We start from the raw sequence: 16,534 nt of genomic DNA, 5'->3' as shown, positions 1-16,534 counted from the left end.
TCCTTCTCCCTCCCTGATATATCATCTTTTCTTCTTTTCCCCCATCTTTTTCTTATTACATAAGTTATACCGTTCCTTTGTTTGTTTCTTGGAGTGTCTGCTTCCCCCTTTGTTTTGTTTTTCTTTAATGTTGAACACTCTTCTCACTCTGTTTCTTCCCCTGAAAGAATCAGGCATAACATTCTGCCAACATAAGCTACATCAATCCACATGGTTTAAATTCCATCGGTTTGAGTCCATCGTGGAGGATGGCTGTTAGCTAGAGGCAGAAAGGCTACTACTACACAGTCCCCACTGTCTAGCCATGAAGTACAGTAGACTTCCATATGAGCTACTACAGTATAACCCTATTATTTCTCTGTTCTTGATCCCAGTGTAATTAGCATCAGTGTACAAAAATGATATAAGTTGGGTATCTGCATTTATCTCTCCATGCTCAAAAAGAGCTCTGTAGCCAATTCAAACTTTTTGAGTGGTTATAAATATTGCTTGTTTATTTCGGTAGAATTTGTCCAGGAAACTGATGGTGGACCCCTTTTATTCTTCATCTAATCTAAAGAACAGTATAGAGATGAGTAGATTTTCTGAGTTCAGCTCCAAGCATGGGTAGACGCAGGGCTAGACATAGGCATGGGTGAACCGGGCAGCCGCCTGGGGCCTGGACCCAAAAATGGTAATTTTTTTTCTGTTGTCCAGTTTATTATTATCATTATCTCTGGCGAAGGGGGGCCCAATACTAAAAGTTCGCCTGGGGCCACCAGGAGTCTAGGTATGGCACTAGTTAGAGGTGGATCCAGAGGGGATGCAGTGGCTCAGTCACATCCTCCCTTTTGGACCACACTATGACAGTAGCAGCCAGGGACATTTTTTAAGGTCCCCAAAGCAGGTAAGAAATCCCTGTCTCAGCACCCTCTCCTTTCTGCTCCATGCTCAGCAGCACTTCCCCTCCCATTCCCCACTTTCCCTATCAGCTGCTACCCCTGGCTGACTCAGGGGCAGGGGGAGCTCCAGAACTGCTCCTGTCCCACTCCAGCCGGAGCCAGGCTCAGCCAGGGACAATAGTAGTGGTGATGACAGGTGAGTCTTCCCTTTATGAGCCCAGAGGAATAAGTATAAAGGGTAAGGGGAGGGAGAGGGAAGGAGGTACTGTTGAGCAGGAGTGAAAGGGAGAGGAAGCCAAGAAAAAGTGGGAGAGATTATTACCGAATTCAAGGATTTAATATACTCCTTGGCTGCTGTTCCTGCAGTGTGGTCTGCCTGTCCTGGTGGGTGGGGGAAACTGAAAGCAAGGTTCAGTCAGCCCTGCAGTGCCAGCTGCTGGTCCTGAACCCCCTTTACAAAATTCTGGATCTACCCATGTGTAGTAGAGTAACCCCTTACTAATTTAAAAGTTAGGAAAAGTTATGCCCATGTAACCAAAGCCAGCCCATTTTGCTTACTAACCTAAATCTATGGAAGCAAGCCCAAGCTTCTATCAGTTATTATGGCAAAAAATTAAAGATATAAATTCTTTCTTTTGCAGCGACACAAACTTATATATATCATCAAGTTGGTATGGGTGTAAAGCAGATCACCAGAGAGAGAGAGAGAGTCTTTAAATGTAGCATGTAAAACCATTAAAAAGAAGGCATGTTAGTCATCCACAGGAAGAAATGGAATCCCTTTTAATGTAGAATAAACATGCATTTTTAGCTTTGGGTATGGCTTTTGAAAGGAACTTGTGTTAGCAGCTCTTTCCTTTGAGTAGTCCTGTTCTTCAGTACCGTTGCCTTGGTCACTAACAGAAAATATCAAAATGTGGCAAGCTGTTGAAAGGCCAAGACTGTAGACAGGAATAGAAACAGCAAGCACTAAGTTAACCAAGCCTTTTAAACAGAAAAGAAAAGATTACTTTGGAATGGATCCTGTTTACACTCTCTTGTATAATTAACATAATCTGTTTTTTTTTTCCATCATTGCTGATACTAAATTTAATTACTGTTTCCATGGTCTTCAAAAACTTAAATCAAATCTCAGAGATCTGTGGGAATTATGGCAGGGAGGGACAAGGAGCAGTACAGTGGTTTTTGCCTTTGCTTGAGCCAAAACAGCTGGTCTGCTCTTTTAGACTTGTTCTCCATATTAAACTCAGCATCATTTGGCATTGTGATGCCAAATGTTTTACTAGCCTTCAGATTCCTTCAGCCTGTCAGCAATGGTTGTTAGCATCACGAGGGAAAGCCAGGCATCTCCATATTGTCAGAATATAACTCTCAGTGGCCTCTTATTGCAAAGGCCATCATTTACTTTAGGGCACAATTTATTACTGTCCTATATAAATCTGGCTTTTATTTCCCTGTTATTATTAATCATTCTTGTCACAGTTGCAGAAACTGAAGTTGTAGGTGATATGCTTTATGCTAAAAGATCTATATGTCTATTTGGACTTCTGGGAGCTCCTTTTAAAAAATTCCATCACAGAATTGAGGGAAAAGGTTAAGATGGCTTCTCTTCCTCTGAAAGAGATCACCATACCAAACTTATCCCTTTGGATCATGAAAATGTATCTGAAGAGAAGCTGGATTCCAGCTAACAGTAAGGGTTGTTTTTTATTATCCAGCCCCATTCTCTCCCCACAAGCAATGGATACTTCCAGATTCTAGTCTTGGGAATTGTCAGAGGGTAAGGAAAAGATAAAAAAAGGAATCCCCTTGTTGTTATTTTGGCATTACAGCAAGGGTAGAAGGGCCAAACTAAAGTTGCGTCCCTATTGTGTATAGTGGGCAGACACACTGAGAGAGACAATCACTTGAAATTCTTGCAGTCTAAATATACTATGCCAGGGGTGCTCAACTTGCAGCCCACGGGCCCGCTCCAGTCCTTAGAGCAGTGTAATCTGAAAAATTGGTGACTGGGAAGTGGTGGCAGCATTAATTGCTGCTCCATTGCTGCCAAATTTCATGCAGGGTGGCACAGGACCCAATCCTAGCTCACGGGGCCCAGTCTGGCCCACAGACCAAGCCCACCCCACTCATCTCACATGCAGGGCCAAAAGATTGAACACCACTGGACTGGGCAAAGTGGGGGAGGGAAAATAGTCATGTAGAGATTAAAAACCAGGTATGAAATCACACAGAGGAACTCACTGGCAGAAATAGGTTTAATGCTTTAGTCTCTTGTCTTTTCATTACACCAGAGGTTGTCAACCGGGGGTACATGTACCCCTGCGGGTACTTGAACTGGTCGTAGGGGGTACATGCAGGTGGGCGGGGACAGAGCACTGTCACCTCCCAGGAGCAAGGCCGAGCCAGGGTGAGGGCAGCAACGCCCCTCTGCACGCCATCCCCGCCTCTCTGCTCAGCATTCAGCCACGTGCCACCCCCCTTCGTGGCATACAGCCACATGCCAGTCCCCTCTTGGCATCCCGCCATGCACAACCTTCCCACCCCCGCTCAGTGTCCAGTCACTGGGGGCACTTAGACTAAAAAAGGTTGAAAACCCCTGCATTACACGATAGTGCTGCCCCTAGCTTAAAGTTTACTGCTTTGCTGTTTTCCATGTGTGCTTCATCTTGGGCACCAGATGCACCCAAGATAAAGGAGGCCAGGACCAGTATGGTTATCAAGGGTATGAAGAGATTTTCCTCAGCTGTGGTATGAAGCATTCAGGTTGTAGTTCACACAGAACTTTTAAATTTTAAGAAACGTGTACTCTTAACAAGTTATCACAAAATATGCATCCTTTTTATTCTTCTTAAAATAGGATGAATAAACATAGCCCCCATGTATCTCAGCATCTGACCTCTGAATTCCAAGTCATGCCCCCAAGTCACACTTATAAACCAAATGTTGTTGCAAGTCACTCAAGAGGAAGTACACAAATGGGAAGGACACTCAGGGTTAGAGCGATAGCCAAAAACCTGACCTACTGTGTCTTGACAGTGGTTGCATCTGGAAGGCTTTATTTTCCAGATGTTTTTTATCTATTTCTTTTTCCAAATGATTGCTGCAGATGTACGAAAAAGGTTTTAAAATGGCAAGTGACTTACTGTCAGCATTTGCAGAACAAGCCAGTGATGCACGTGCACTCTGTTGGAGAGAGAGAGTGTTTGTGTACTGATTTATTTACTGAAAGTTATGCAGTAAGGCCTGAGCCATTTTTTGTTGCTTTTTGGCCTACCAGCCTGGCTGGTGTCCTAGGCATGTTGTCGTTCTGGGCCCTAGCACAGATTTTTTTTTAAATGTACACGGATAATTTATGAAGGTATATCTATAATTCATACTTAGAGTTCCTCTTTTTACTCAGATGTTTATTGATTTTTCATGTAAAAAATAAGTAAATAAAAGAAGGATTGTTGGCTGGAGTGTCCTCATACACTAGCTCTTCAGCAACCAGGGACAGGTTAGTCTTCCAGGTAAATCACAAATAAAATTGAGCTTGAACTCTGCTCAGTCCCTATTGAATCTTATGTAGTCACACGCTTTTGGCACGATTGTCAATCTCCCTGTCAAGGCAGACACAGGAATACAACAGATTAGATGTTTCAGACCAGGACTAGGATCCTTGAGCTGTGCTGTGTAGAGAAGCTTGCAATTCATCCACTCTCTCTGGGCAGCTGACTCCAGCCAGTGCTTTAATAATTCATCTTCTTCATGACTTTCAGTTCCACTACATATAAAATAATCATAGTAAAGGATAAGATTTGTCTCACCTGGATAACCAGAGCTTCCGAATGGACTGGAGTTTTAAAACTGAAATCAAACACACGTGCATGTCCTTGAAAAACAGCTTACAATGGATATGACACTATCTCCAGTCTGACAGCCAGAAGATATTTAGCTAATTATAGTAATCAGTACCATTATGCTAATTTATAGCAGAAATATTCCCAAGTGCAATGAGTTGGACAGGGAAATAAAAAGACTGACTGTGCTTTTCATTAGATAAAAATGCATTTATATGGCTGGAGAGTGATGATTCTTCAGCTTTAGGTAAATGGCTGTTTTCCAACCTCTCAAAAACAATCAAGCATGTTGGGGAAATATGTATTACATATGATAGCTTTGATCACAGCCAAAGCCTAGGCAAAACGTGTTTTATTTTCACTTAGTCTCTTGCTTTTTTCTTGCTGAGGTACTTTGTTGGGGTTAATAGGTGAACTTTATCACTTTTTGTTTCAAATTGTTGGAAACATCCCTTAATCAAGACTGCCCCAGGCAGTTCTCCATTAAATCAAGTGCATTTAATTAGCACTATGGAGCAGAGTTGAATTCTAGTGTCTTAAGACCTCATACTATGTATGACAAGATCAAACTAAAAACATTTGTTCTCAATGTGCAGCTGCAGCTTCAAAGCTTACAGTAATTTTGAGCTTAAAGTAATTGAAAATACATTAAATGGATGGGAATTTGCTGTATGCCGGAAGCCTGGGCAGACTTTTTTTAAGGCTTTAGTTATAAAAGGAGAATCAAATTACTGTTCATTACCTTAGTACCAGAGAACTGATTTTGATTTCTGTGAAACTGAGCCATACTGATGGCAGAAAATAATATATTCTTGGAAGTATAACAGCAACCAGCCTATTGCCCTTGTTTACACTGTGGGAAGGAAGAGTGCAAAGAATCTTATCCAAGGCACGCTCTTTGTAATTAAAGCATGAAAAGTGTTGCTGAATTGGCATGCATTGTAAATACATCTTATGCCAAGTATTCAATCCTGCCTAGAGTCAAGTGAAAGTTCCAAAATTCTTTGCTGTAAAAAATTGCTGTATGTGAATTACACTAAAATATGTGGAGTGCATATAGCCAGCTTCCCTGTGCCCTTCCTGGCAAAAAGAAATCCAGTGGACAAGCTTTTGAAGTTAGGCATCCAAATTCATGTCCAAGCATTTAAGTAAATGATCTCATTTTCAGAGGTAGTCAATCCATTATACTCTGCAGACTCTTGCTAATCTCTGAACTTCACAGGTGATAACAACCTTCCTGAAGAATCCTGCTCCCACTTATCAGGCTTTTACTACCTTTCTCTTCTCTGTTGGCTACCTGACAATTTATTTTGTATCCTGTTTGTATTTATGTATGGAGTTTTACAAAAGCCTTTGTTCCATCTGCTGTGTTTAGCACTGCTGTGTCTGCTTCTCTCCCAGAGACTCAAGGAAGGATATCAGAAAGTTTCTCTCTGTCTATCCCAACCAAGCATTTGATCCAGTAAATGATATCACCCACAAAAACTCTTGTCTTTTCCATATTTCCTGGACCATCATGGCTATAACATCATTTCAGCAACTGGTTTTAAAGTTAATGGGAATTTTGGGGATACAGTTTCATGTGCAGGTTTAAGTGCATCTATATTTCAATTGTTCCTTGTGTCACACAAGTCTTGGCCTTCCCATTGGACCCAGAAAATCAATTAGACAAAAATGGACATTATTTACATGAATAAGTTGGAAGCACATATTGTCAGTTCTTACTCCCAAGAAAAATGAACACCTCACAGCCCCCCCGCCCCCCTCACCTCACAGACCCTGCAACGTTTTGGCCCCTTGGGCCAGATGAGTGGTGTAGGGCTGGACTGGGGGTTGGATGAGACCCTGTGCGTCAGGATCAAGCCTGTATGTGCATTGGACCCCGTACTGGCTCTTTCCAGCCCCATGTGCCAGGATGGGGCCTCAGGGCTCCACACCATCACCACTTGGCCTCACAAGCCATGTTTGCTATGATTAGGCCCTGTGCCACCCCAACCCTGCCCCACGTGCCAGTACTAGGCCCCATGCTGCCGTGTGCACCCAATCTAGTGTGTAGGGCCATAGCCTGTAGGGCTCCCAGTGGACCCATGAGAAGCCGCATGTTCCAGATAACATGGCACCAGAGCTGGATCTGGCCTGTGAGCTAGGGGTTAAGCATCCCTGGACTAGATGACCCTTGTAGTCCTTTTCAGCCCTTTTAGCTTCACACAGTATATGGGCTTGGGTGATTGTACCCGGGGTCATCCCTTTGGGGCAGAGGGGGGAGCTCAATTGGGGCAACTGCCCCGGGCCCCACAGACAGTGCTGTACATGCCCCAAGGGCGCCACCACTCTGTGGGGTTACTGCGTGCTGCCGGCTTTGTGCTCCAGCTGCTTCCCCTCCCCCCCACCCTACACCACTCATGTGGCCCAAGGGGCCAAAACATTGCATGCCACTGATCTAGTCTATCCCTCTGTTCTGAAGTGGTACCAAAGATACCTAGACCATTCCTGACACTTATCTGCCTAACTTATTCACAAAAATCTCCCATGACAGGGATATCACAGCCTCCCTAAGTAATCTGATCCAGTGTTTAGCTATAGTCTAAATTGTTTTTCCTAATAGCTAACCTGAATCTTTCATGATGAAAATTAAGATAATTACTTCTGGTCTTACTTTTGTGGGACATGAAGAACAGCTGAACATATAAAATAAACCCATACATATTTGAGGACTGTTATCATTGTCACCCATCAGTCTTCATTTTCTAGCATTTCTCAACCTGTGGGTCACAACCCAAAAGTGGGTTGCAAGAATATTTCTAAGGGTTGCAAGCCTGTCCAAGAAAAATGTACGAAAGCGCAGGTTTCCCTTTACAGGCTAGAAGCGTTCCAGCCTGCAAAGGCAAACGTGGGCTTTTGCAGTGTTCCAGCCTGCAAGTGGCTGCTGGGGGCATGGCCAGGATGCAGCCAGGCAGGGTTGTGGGAGCAGCCCCAGCAGCAGATGAAGGTAGGGGGAAGGTGGCCAGGTTCTGAGATTGTGGCAGGGCAGGGATTGTGGCAGGGCAGGGACTGTGGGTTGCACACTGGCAGGGCCAGAGGGGTGTGGGTCAGGACAAGCCATTGATCTTGGCAATGGGTCCCTGTAGGAAAAGGGTTGAGAACCACTGTTCTAGACTAAACAAACCCAGTTACTTCAGCCTTTTTTTGTAAGTCAAGATTCCTAAACTTTATTGTTTGCCCTCCATCATACAGTCTCCAGTTTGTCTACACCTTTTCTAAAGTATGTTTCCCAAAACTGGACACAGGATTTCAACTGGGATATAGCCAGAACTGAATAGACCATAATTTTATCTACAGATATGTGTATGAGACTCCTGTTAATCTATCCAGGAATGAGAGGAGCCCTTTTTGCAGCTGCATCACATTGTATACTCATATTCAGTTGTGGTCCATGATAATCCCTAGGTCCTTTTCTATGGTACTGCTGCCATAATAAATTATTTCTCCTTTTCACTTTTCTTTCATAAATGTAGTGACTCGTGCTTGCCTTTTATTGAATTTCATCTTGTTAACATCAGACCATTTTCCATTTTCTAAGACCATTTTGAATTCTAATCCTGTCTTCAAAACTGCTTGGAACTCCTCCAGGTTTGGTGTAATCCACAAATGTTATAAGAGTACTCTTTGCTAATTAAAATTATAATGGTATGGAACTCAGCATATTCTCTTAAATTGACAGCAAACTATTCATTAGTATTCCTTTCAACAAGTTGTGCATCCATCTAGACTAATGTTCCCTAGTTTTCTTATAAGCATGGAATGGAATTATGTCCAAAGCCTTACAGCCAAGGTATATCACATCTACTTCTTTCTCCATTCCTAAGGCAGTTACCTTGTCAAAGAAGGAAATTGGATTAGCTGGACATAATATGTTCTTGACAAATCTACATTGGCTATAATTTATTGTCTTATTACCGTTTACGTGCTTCCAAATTTGAAGATATAAAGAGTGAATTTAAGTTGCTCTGACATTTTATGCTATTCAAAAACTGCAGCATGAGTCAATTTTATTAAATAATTTACTAATAACTAGGATGTAGTTCCCCATCTGCTACTGTGTTCACAGTACATTTTCAGCTTCCCCTGGCTTGCTCCACAAGTCATGCCTTCTCCTTTGGGGATCACTGCATCCCCATTGGATGCATTGCCAGTGCTATCCCCAGTTTCACTATTGAGCCACTACAGCAGTACCTCAATCTACTGTAAGTAATGCTTAAGTTAAAAAAATGAATTATTGCCCCTAAACTGACCTACAGATCTCAGTAAAATGAGTTAACAGGACTGAATGACTTCAGCTAGACTTCTGCATACTTACTGATAATTTAGTAGGTGCAGACTTGGAGATGGAAAAAAATTGTGTGTGTGCGCATGTGTGTTCATATATTAATAACATACAACTCTATTACATTATAAGAAAAATAAAATATAACAATACAGGTTCTCAGCTTGAATTTCATGGGTTTGGGCAGGAAAGGTGAGATCTTGGTCCTGGTAGGGTTATTGGCAAAACACCCACTGATTTCATTAACAGTAGGATTTCATTCAGCAGTTCTCAAATGTTAATTGTTCATAAAAAGCATGGTCCTTTCTTGTATTGTTTTGCAGGGGATTTCCAAAGAAAACAGGCAGAACTTCTAGGATAGCATCTGATGAGGAGATTCAAGGGACAAAAGATGCTGTCATACAAGACCTAGAAAGAAAACTTCGCTTCAAAGAAGATCTTCTGAACAATGGCCAACCGGTATTTAAATATAAAATACAATGGGGGCATTACACTTTGTTTCTCTCATAATTCATGTTCATGTTTATTGGGTCTACATGTCACTGTACAGTGATGTTGCTATGGCACCATGCTTTAGTACTTCCTTTTAGAAGTACTAAAGCACAGCACAGTAACTGCCTGTACTGCTCCATGCGCATTGTGCACGGTTAGATTTCACTACTACTTCGCTGTAGCAGTGCACTAAAATGGGGGGCACGCAACTATAGCAAAGTAGCGGCTAATCACATGTAGACTTACGTGATCACTATGTGGCTGTAGCGTGCCGTATGGTGATAGTGCATCACTATGATGATGTAGGGTGACATGTAGACGCGCCCATGTTGTTTTATTATTATTGGAGTCATATATGTTATTATACACACACACACACTGTATATATAGTTAATAAGTATTTATTTATTTGACATTCAATAGTCTTTGATTAAAAACAGAAACAAGCTAAATATCAAGGATCAAAACCAAGGGGAGAGAGCGCACAGGTTCCAAGGCAGGGGGTAGGGCATGTAGTTCTCAGACTGGGAGTGGGGAGATGCTGCAATCTTATCCATGCCAGGAACTCCTAAAAGTCCTTGACTGAGCTGTTGCTGCTGCCACCATTAGGTACTCTGCCCATGTCAGCTGTTGCTCTAAAATAGAGTAACCATACATCCTAGTTTGGCCGAGACAGTCCCAGGTTTCGTAGGCTGTCCCAGCCTCCCAGCCAGTTGGTGAAAATTGAATCAAAAGTCCTGGAATTGAGGGGCGCAGGGTGGTGTCCGGTGGGGAAGCAAAGTGGCATAGTGTGCCACGCAATTGGGCAGGCAGTCCGGGCAGGCAGGCACTGCTGCTTCTGTGTGGGAGTAAACTAGGCAAACTGAAGCAGTGCCTAGCCCAGCCCCCTGCACTCCCCACACCCCTACTTCCAACCACTGCTCAGGAGGAGCCAAGCCAGGCACGTGTGGGTGGGGTGGGGCCTGCTTCAGCAGTGCCTACCTGCCTGCCTACCTGGTGTATCATGCCCCTCCACCTCTGTGCTGGGCTGTGCCCCCACCCCTACCCTTCTGCCTCTGCCTCCAGCAGCACTGGGGGCAGTTTCCAGGATTTCTTTAAACATAATATGGACAAACTACTCTTAAATCAGCAGCAGCAGCCAGGGACTGTTTTGGAGTTCCCAGCAGAGTAAGCCATGAGGCTGCTCTTGCTGCCTGGGCTCAAACTCTGTGGGGTTGAGGGGCGATTCCAGCGCCCCTCCTAACTTGGTGTCCAGGGTTAGTGCCTCTCTTATTCACTCCTGCTTATTCTACTATTAGTCTATTGTATAGACTAGTAGAGCATTCTCATAAGAGATGATCTCAGTCCCCTACAGGTCTACAATCCAGATCTTCATCCACCTGGTTGAGTGATCAAAGCGCTAAGCTGTTGTACATAATCACATCCACTAGCATGGGGACACCCAGTTTGTGAATCCCAAATGACCTTAGGTGGGGCTTTGGCCCTACATGTTTGGTTTAGCTTCCCAAAGCTGAAAGAATGAAACAGAGCTAACTTTTTCCTTAAATGAGAAGTTTTGGGGGGTTTTGTTTACAATTAGTATCACTTTAATGTGCAAATATTATTCTGCAATATTTGGCTTGCAAGAAAATGTTTAAATGTGAAGCAATAATTTATATTCATATTAGAAGGAAAAATAAAGCAAATCTCTACTGATTAATGAATATATATGTAACAAATCAGTGTCTTCATCTCAGCTAGCTGACAGTATCTTCTGAGTTGTCTCCTTATTATAAAGAAGTGTAAAGAGAAACAGAAAATCCAAACTCTACAGAAAGATATTTTATACAAATTTGTCTTCACTTTCTTTGAAAATATAGAACAATCTCTTCTTGGTATCCTCGGCTGAAGATCCTGTCACTTGTGGTTCTAATGTAGAAACTATAGGCAGCAGAGGAAAGTCTAAGAAGTCAATCACAGTGCCAGTAGAAGTGAGGATTTCTAGTATCAACAGGGTGCATCTATATATGCAATTAATGCAAAGCAATAAATTGTGGAGTTTATTGTTCTGGAATTTATTACTCCCAGGCATGCTGTTTGAATGTGCGCCTGGGACTGCAGCACGTTGAGCTGGATAAGAGCAGCCCTGGCTGGCAGGGGGCCCTGAGGGTCAGCCTGCCAACCCAGGGTTGCTCCCCCTGGCTCAGCATGCTGCAGAGGAGTTGGCGGGGGCACAAGGGTGCTCCAGTGTGTGGCCAGCTGGCAGTCAGCCCCCACACCAAAGCACCCTCATGCCCCAGGCCAGCCATGCCAGCATCTACACATGCAGCACTGCGGAGTAAACTAATTAACTCCATGGCAGGATAGTACTTGTAAAAATACAAGTACTATCCTGCTGCGGAGTTTACTAGTTGACTAATTAGCTCCACAATAAACATCTTGGCATCTATTTGTGCAGAGCAATTAGGTTGAAGTAAACGGATTAACTCCGCAGCAGGATAGTACTTGTATTTTTACAAGTACTATCCTGCCAAGGAGTTAATCCGTTTACTCCAACTTAATTGCTCTGCACGAGTAGATGCCAAGATGTTTATTGTGGAGCTGATTAGTCAACTCTGCAGTAAATGTCTCATCTAGATGCACCCACAGGGTAGCTAAAGTTTTCTATTTTGATTATCTTGACATTGTTTTGTTAACTTTATTTAAAGCCAAGTTAAAACTTCTTTACCTCTTTCAAAGAAGGCCTAAAATGAAGCTACTTCCTATTCCTTATAGAGTATTCTTGTGTGGTTGGATTATGCCATATCTTTTCAGACTATCTTTTGTATTGTTCTTACTTAATAAGAACATTGGCATGAAATTGGTTCTTCGTTGCTTAATAATTTTATCTGCTTTCCTTCTCATTTCTCCTCTGAAATCATAATCTGCTTATGTATTGTGGAAATTATTTTGATGCTACAAATAGATTATTGATTTCAGGAAATGGGGTAAAGCGCTAACACAAGATGAATTGTTAAGAATTAAAGATCCTATGTCCAGGTACTCTGAGCAATACTGAAAGTGTGACACAGCTCATTTATTCATAAACTGCTTGTAGTTCCTGATGCAGACATTAATTACTCCCAACATGACCTATGCTTTTAAATAGGAAATAAGAATTTTGCTTTGCCTTCCTGTTCTCACCTCATGCTTTTTGGGGGGGGTTTGTTTGCTTATTTTTGTTTTTGTTTTGTTTTGTTTTGGTGCAGAGGTTAACATATGAGGAAAAGATGGCTCGTCGGCTACTGGGTGCAGATAGTGCTGCCACTGTCTTTAATTTACAAGAACCAGAGGAAGAACCCACTACACAGGTGCCATTGCTCAGAGAAAAGTAACCTTTTTCTTACCATTGTTACTTTTAGGCAATATTCTCCAAGAAGTCTGCATGCGGGAGGACTGGTACATAAAAGAAAAAGGAGGGGGTTGACTAAAAATTCTTGTGGTATGCATAAACACAATAAAGTGGAAAATATAGTTATAGCTCAGTTTTTCCACACTGAATAAGGTGAAAGAGCTCTTGAATGTCTGCTTTCCACTTTAAGCTTCTCTGTTTGTTCTGTCCTATCCTGACCTTTCTGTCTCTCAAGGCAAAAATGCATCCTCTGCCCTTTTGAGACCATTTTGTCATTTATTCATGTAATTTGTAGTTTTTGGATAAAGCCAAACCAGAAGTGCAGCAAAACCTTTTAAGTAGGCCTAGTAAAACCATTCCCTGGTGCTTGTTCAGCAGTCAACATTGCTGTTGAATATACCATAGACATTCAGTTGCTTATGTCAACATGTGCAGTCAGTTCTACTGAAAGAACTCCCCAAAACTGTAGTGGATTCTTCTTGATCCTTTTACTGCCAGTCTTCATCTTTTTTTCTGCCCTTACAGGGAGCTCGCTCTCTTGATGCTTCTGTAATGAGTCCTGTGGATATTCAAAAGGTTAAAGTTTTCAGCTTTCTTTCTTTCTTTCTCATTTTTTTTTTTATGTGCATTGACTTTTTGTTGTTTTCTGTACCTTTCACCTTCTCTTTTCTCAACAAGAAGCAACACATTGGCCAGACATTGTAGTAAGTGCCCGGGGGGGGGGGTGCACTTACTCTCCTTGTGTTAAATTTGCACTATAGTAAATAAATGCAGACTATTTTACTCCAACAATACTGCTGTGGTAGGGGTATCCACCTCTTTCCCCAGTAATTCTAACACCTCCTGACAAAGTGCTTTGCACCCTGTATCAGCTTCTCTTGTTAAGTAATAATCTATGTTTCTTAGATGACTAATCAGATAAAATGTCATGGTGAAATATGCTAAAAAATAGGGAAAGTGTTTGTAATTAAAAAATACCTACCTTGCCACTCATTTGTTCCTGCACATACTGGTCATGTTATTTTCAGAACCAAATTAAGGGTAGAGAGAAGATGCTAAATCTTATCCTCTGATCAAATTTGCCTGCAATGAGGGAGCTATCTCTAAGATGTAAATCACCTTCTTATGAGAACATATTAATAGATAAATGTATTTCTGAATATTCATTTGTGTATGAATGTATAAATGGAGTAGTTGAAGGTAGAAACTACTGCAGGTGCCAGAATAATATTTCTCTACATTATAATTTAATTTGGACAAATACTTGTATTTTATACCAATTATTCCCTCAGTTGAAACGGGCAATAAACTGCACAAACAAAAATGGTAAATGACTGTGAAAGCCAAGGGTAGGCAACCCCAGACATGGGTGCCAGAGCATGACAACGTGAAGGCATTTTACTTGGAACACATGCCTCAGGGCAAACGGCAGGGAAGGGGCTGAGGCTGTGGTCAAGGTTTGTAGGTGTTTTTGACACTGCCCAAAAATGTTGTCAACCCCTTGTCTAGGCTGTGGTATTGCAGAAAAGGACCCGGGAGTTATGAAGAATCACAAACTGAATATGAGTCAACAATGTAATATTGTTGTAAAAAAGCTAGAGGCACACTGGGATATATTAATAGGGCATCATATCCAAGGTGCAGGAAGTAATTCTTTGACTCTGTTCAATGCTGGTTGTTGCCTCACCTTGAGTGCTGCTTCCAGAAGTAGGTGAAAAAAATGGAAACAACTCAGAGGACATGTGAGGGGAGAGTTTGTTTTGACTAGAGAAAAGAAGCCTGAGGGAGATCTGGTAAGAGTGTTCAAATACAATTTTTAAAGGGTATTATAAAAAGAATGGTGATCAATTGTTCTCTGCAACCATAAGGATGAGGACAAGTAGCGATGGGCTTAAATTGCAACAAGGGGGATTTAGGTTGGATATTAGGAAAAAGTTTCTATCTATAAGGGTGGTGAAGCTAGAGAGACTGTGGCATCTCCATCATTTTTAAGTGCAGGTTAAATAAACATTTGCCTGGGATGATGTAAACAAAGATGATCCAGCTTGAGCCAGAAACTGGACTAGCTGACTTCTCAAAGTCCCCTCCAGCACTATTTTTCTGATTCTGTAAATTATATTTCCCTGACTTTTTAATGTTTTGCTATATTTTTCCCAAATTCTCTTTTAAAGAAAGAGCAATTTGGGGTGGTTATTGCTGCTGGGTTGGGGAGCCTTTATCATGACTTGCTAATGTTGCCACTTTCTCACTGTTCTAGGAAAATATAATCACAAACAACACAATGTAGCTTTCTATTGCAGCTTGCAGTAAGGGTTTTGCACAAATTCCAGATGTGAGCCATGTGGTCTCCTGGCCATTTGAAGAGAAAAACCTACCCTAAATCTGTCTGTACCCTCAAGGAAAAAAAATGATTGTTTTTTTCAGTTTTTATGAACTGCTTAAGAATACTATTATTACTATATGCTATTCTAAACATGGAAGAAAAGCAACCAGTGACTTTTTTTTCTTATAAATTTATACCCTTGGACAATTTGAAATACAATGTATGCCTAGTGCCAGATGTTTTCTTTGTTTTATAAGGAATTCATTTGGGGCACAGATTGTTATGCTTTTCTTCTGTATAGTACAATTTCCTTCTATATGTGAAATCCTAATGGATTGGCGAAGAGTTGTAGAATAAAATTCATTAGAAAGACATCATGCTATGCAGTACATGAAAACAAATGCTAACATGATTATCCCTTGCTTGTTAGGAGTACAAGGTCTCCAGCTTTGAGCAAAGACTGATCAGTGAGATTGAGTACCGGCTGGAAAGATCTCCTGTGGAAGAATCAGATGATGAGGTACAACATGGAGATGATCCTGTTGAGAATGGTGCAGCCCCCTACTTTGAGATGAAGCTGAAACATTACAAGATCTTTGAAGGAATGCCAGTGACATTTACATGCAAAGTGGCTGGGAACCCAAATCCAAAGGTAAGAAAGAGAGTACATTTCTTTTACTGTTGAACTAGGTCATGCATTTGTTATCTCTGTAATAACAAGTACCCTGTGTATTACAAGAACTGTATTTCTCTTTTGGGGGAAGTTTCTCAGCTGGCATCTTGTTTGAAGCCAATGGAGCTATTACAGGTCACACCAGCCAAGGAACTGCTTCTTGAAGCTCACCTCTACGAGTGCACAGTTCTCCAATCCAATCAGTTCAACCATTAAGTCTAGGAATAACATTTGTAAACGTGGGTTTTAGGGAAGTAATTGGGATTAAGGCACTTTTGGAAATGAGACTGGGAAATTTGACTATAGGTTTCTTCTACATCAAGGGTGTCAAACTCATCCTAGGCCCCGCACCAAATCCAGTCTACAGGAACTCCTCCCAAGCCAGATCCGCAAAGCTAGCAGTGACTTAGTGGGGATGTGTTTGGGTGTCAGTGCAGATCTGGTGCAGGCAGTGGACCACGTTCAGGCAGTAGTATGGGGCTCTGACCAGGTTGCCACATGGAGCTGGGGGCATGCTGCAATGGGGGGGCAGGAGATGTGTGGCAGCATAAGTCTGTGTCTTGGCAGCAGTGTGGGTCTCGAGGCGAGTGGAGGTGGCAGGCTGCATTTAGGTGGCAACACAGAGCTTG

At 42.1% G+C, this 16,534-nt stretch overlaps 1 protein-coding gene across 2 annotated transcripts in view; it reads left to right on the top strand.

The window, feature by feature from the left end:
• PALLD (palladin, cytoskeletal associated protein) overlaps window positions 1-16,534 on the top strand; it is a 198,236-nt gene that overhangs the window by 145,268 nt on the left and 36,434 nt on the right. For both annotated transcript variants that reach the window (XM_019481413.2, XM_014594070.3), the window contains exons 10-12: window positions 9,371-9,506; window positions 12,767-12,868; window positions 15,663-15,884. In XM_019481413.2, the coding sequence (XP_019336958.1) occupies window positions 9,371-9,506; window positions 12,767-12,868; window positions 15,663-15,884 (460 nt within the window). The remainder of the gene's footprint in view (window positions 1-9,370; window positions 9,507-12,766; window positions 12,869-15,662; window positions 15,885-16,534) is intronic.

Source organism: Alligator mississippiensis, chromosome 2 (assembly GCF_030867095.1).
Source record: "Alligator mississippiensis isolate rAllMis1 chromosome 2, rAllMis1, whole genome shotgun sequence".
NCBI lineage: Eukaryota > Metazoa > Chordata > Crocodylia > Alligatoridae > Alligator > Alligator mississippiensis.
The sequence above is the reverse complement of the archived record's forward strand: the minus strand, read 5'-3'. Positions and strand labels throughout refer to the sequence as shown.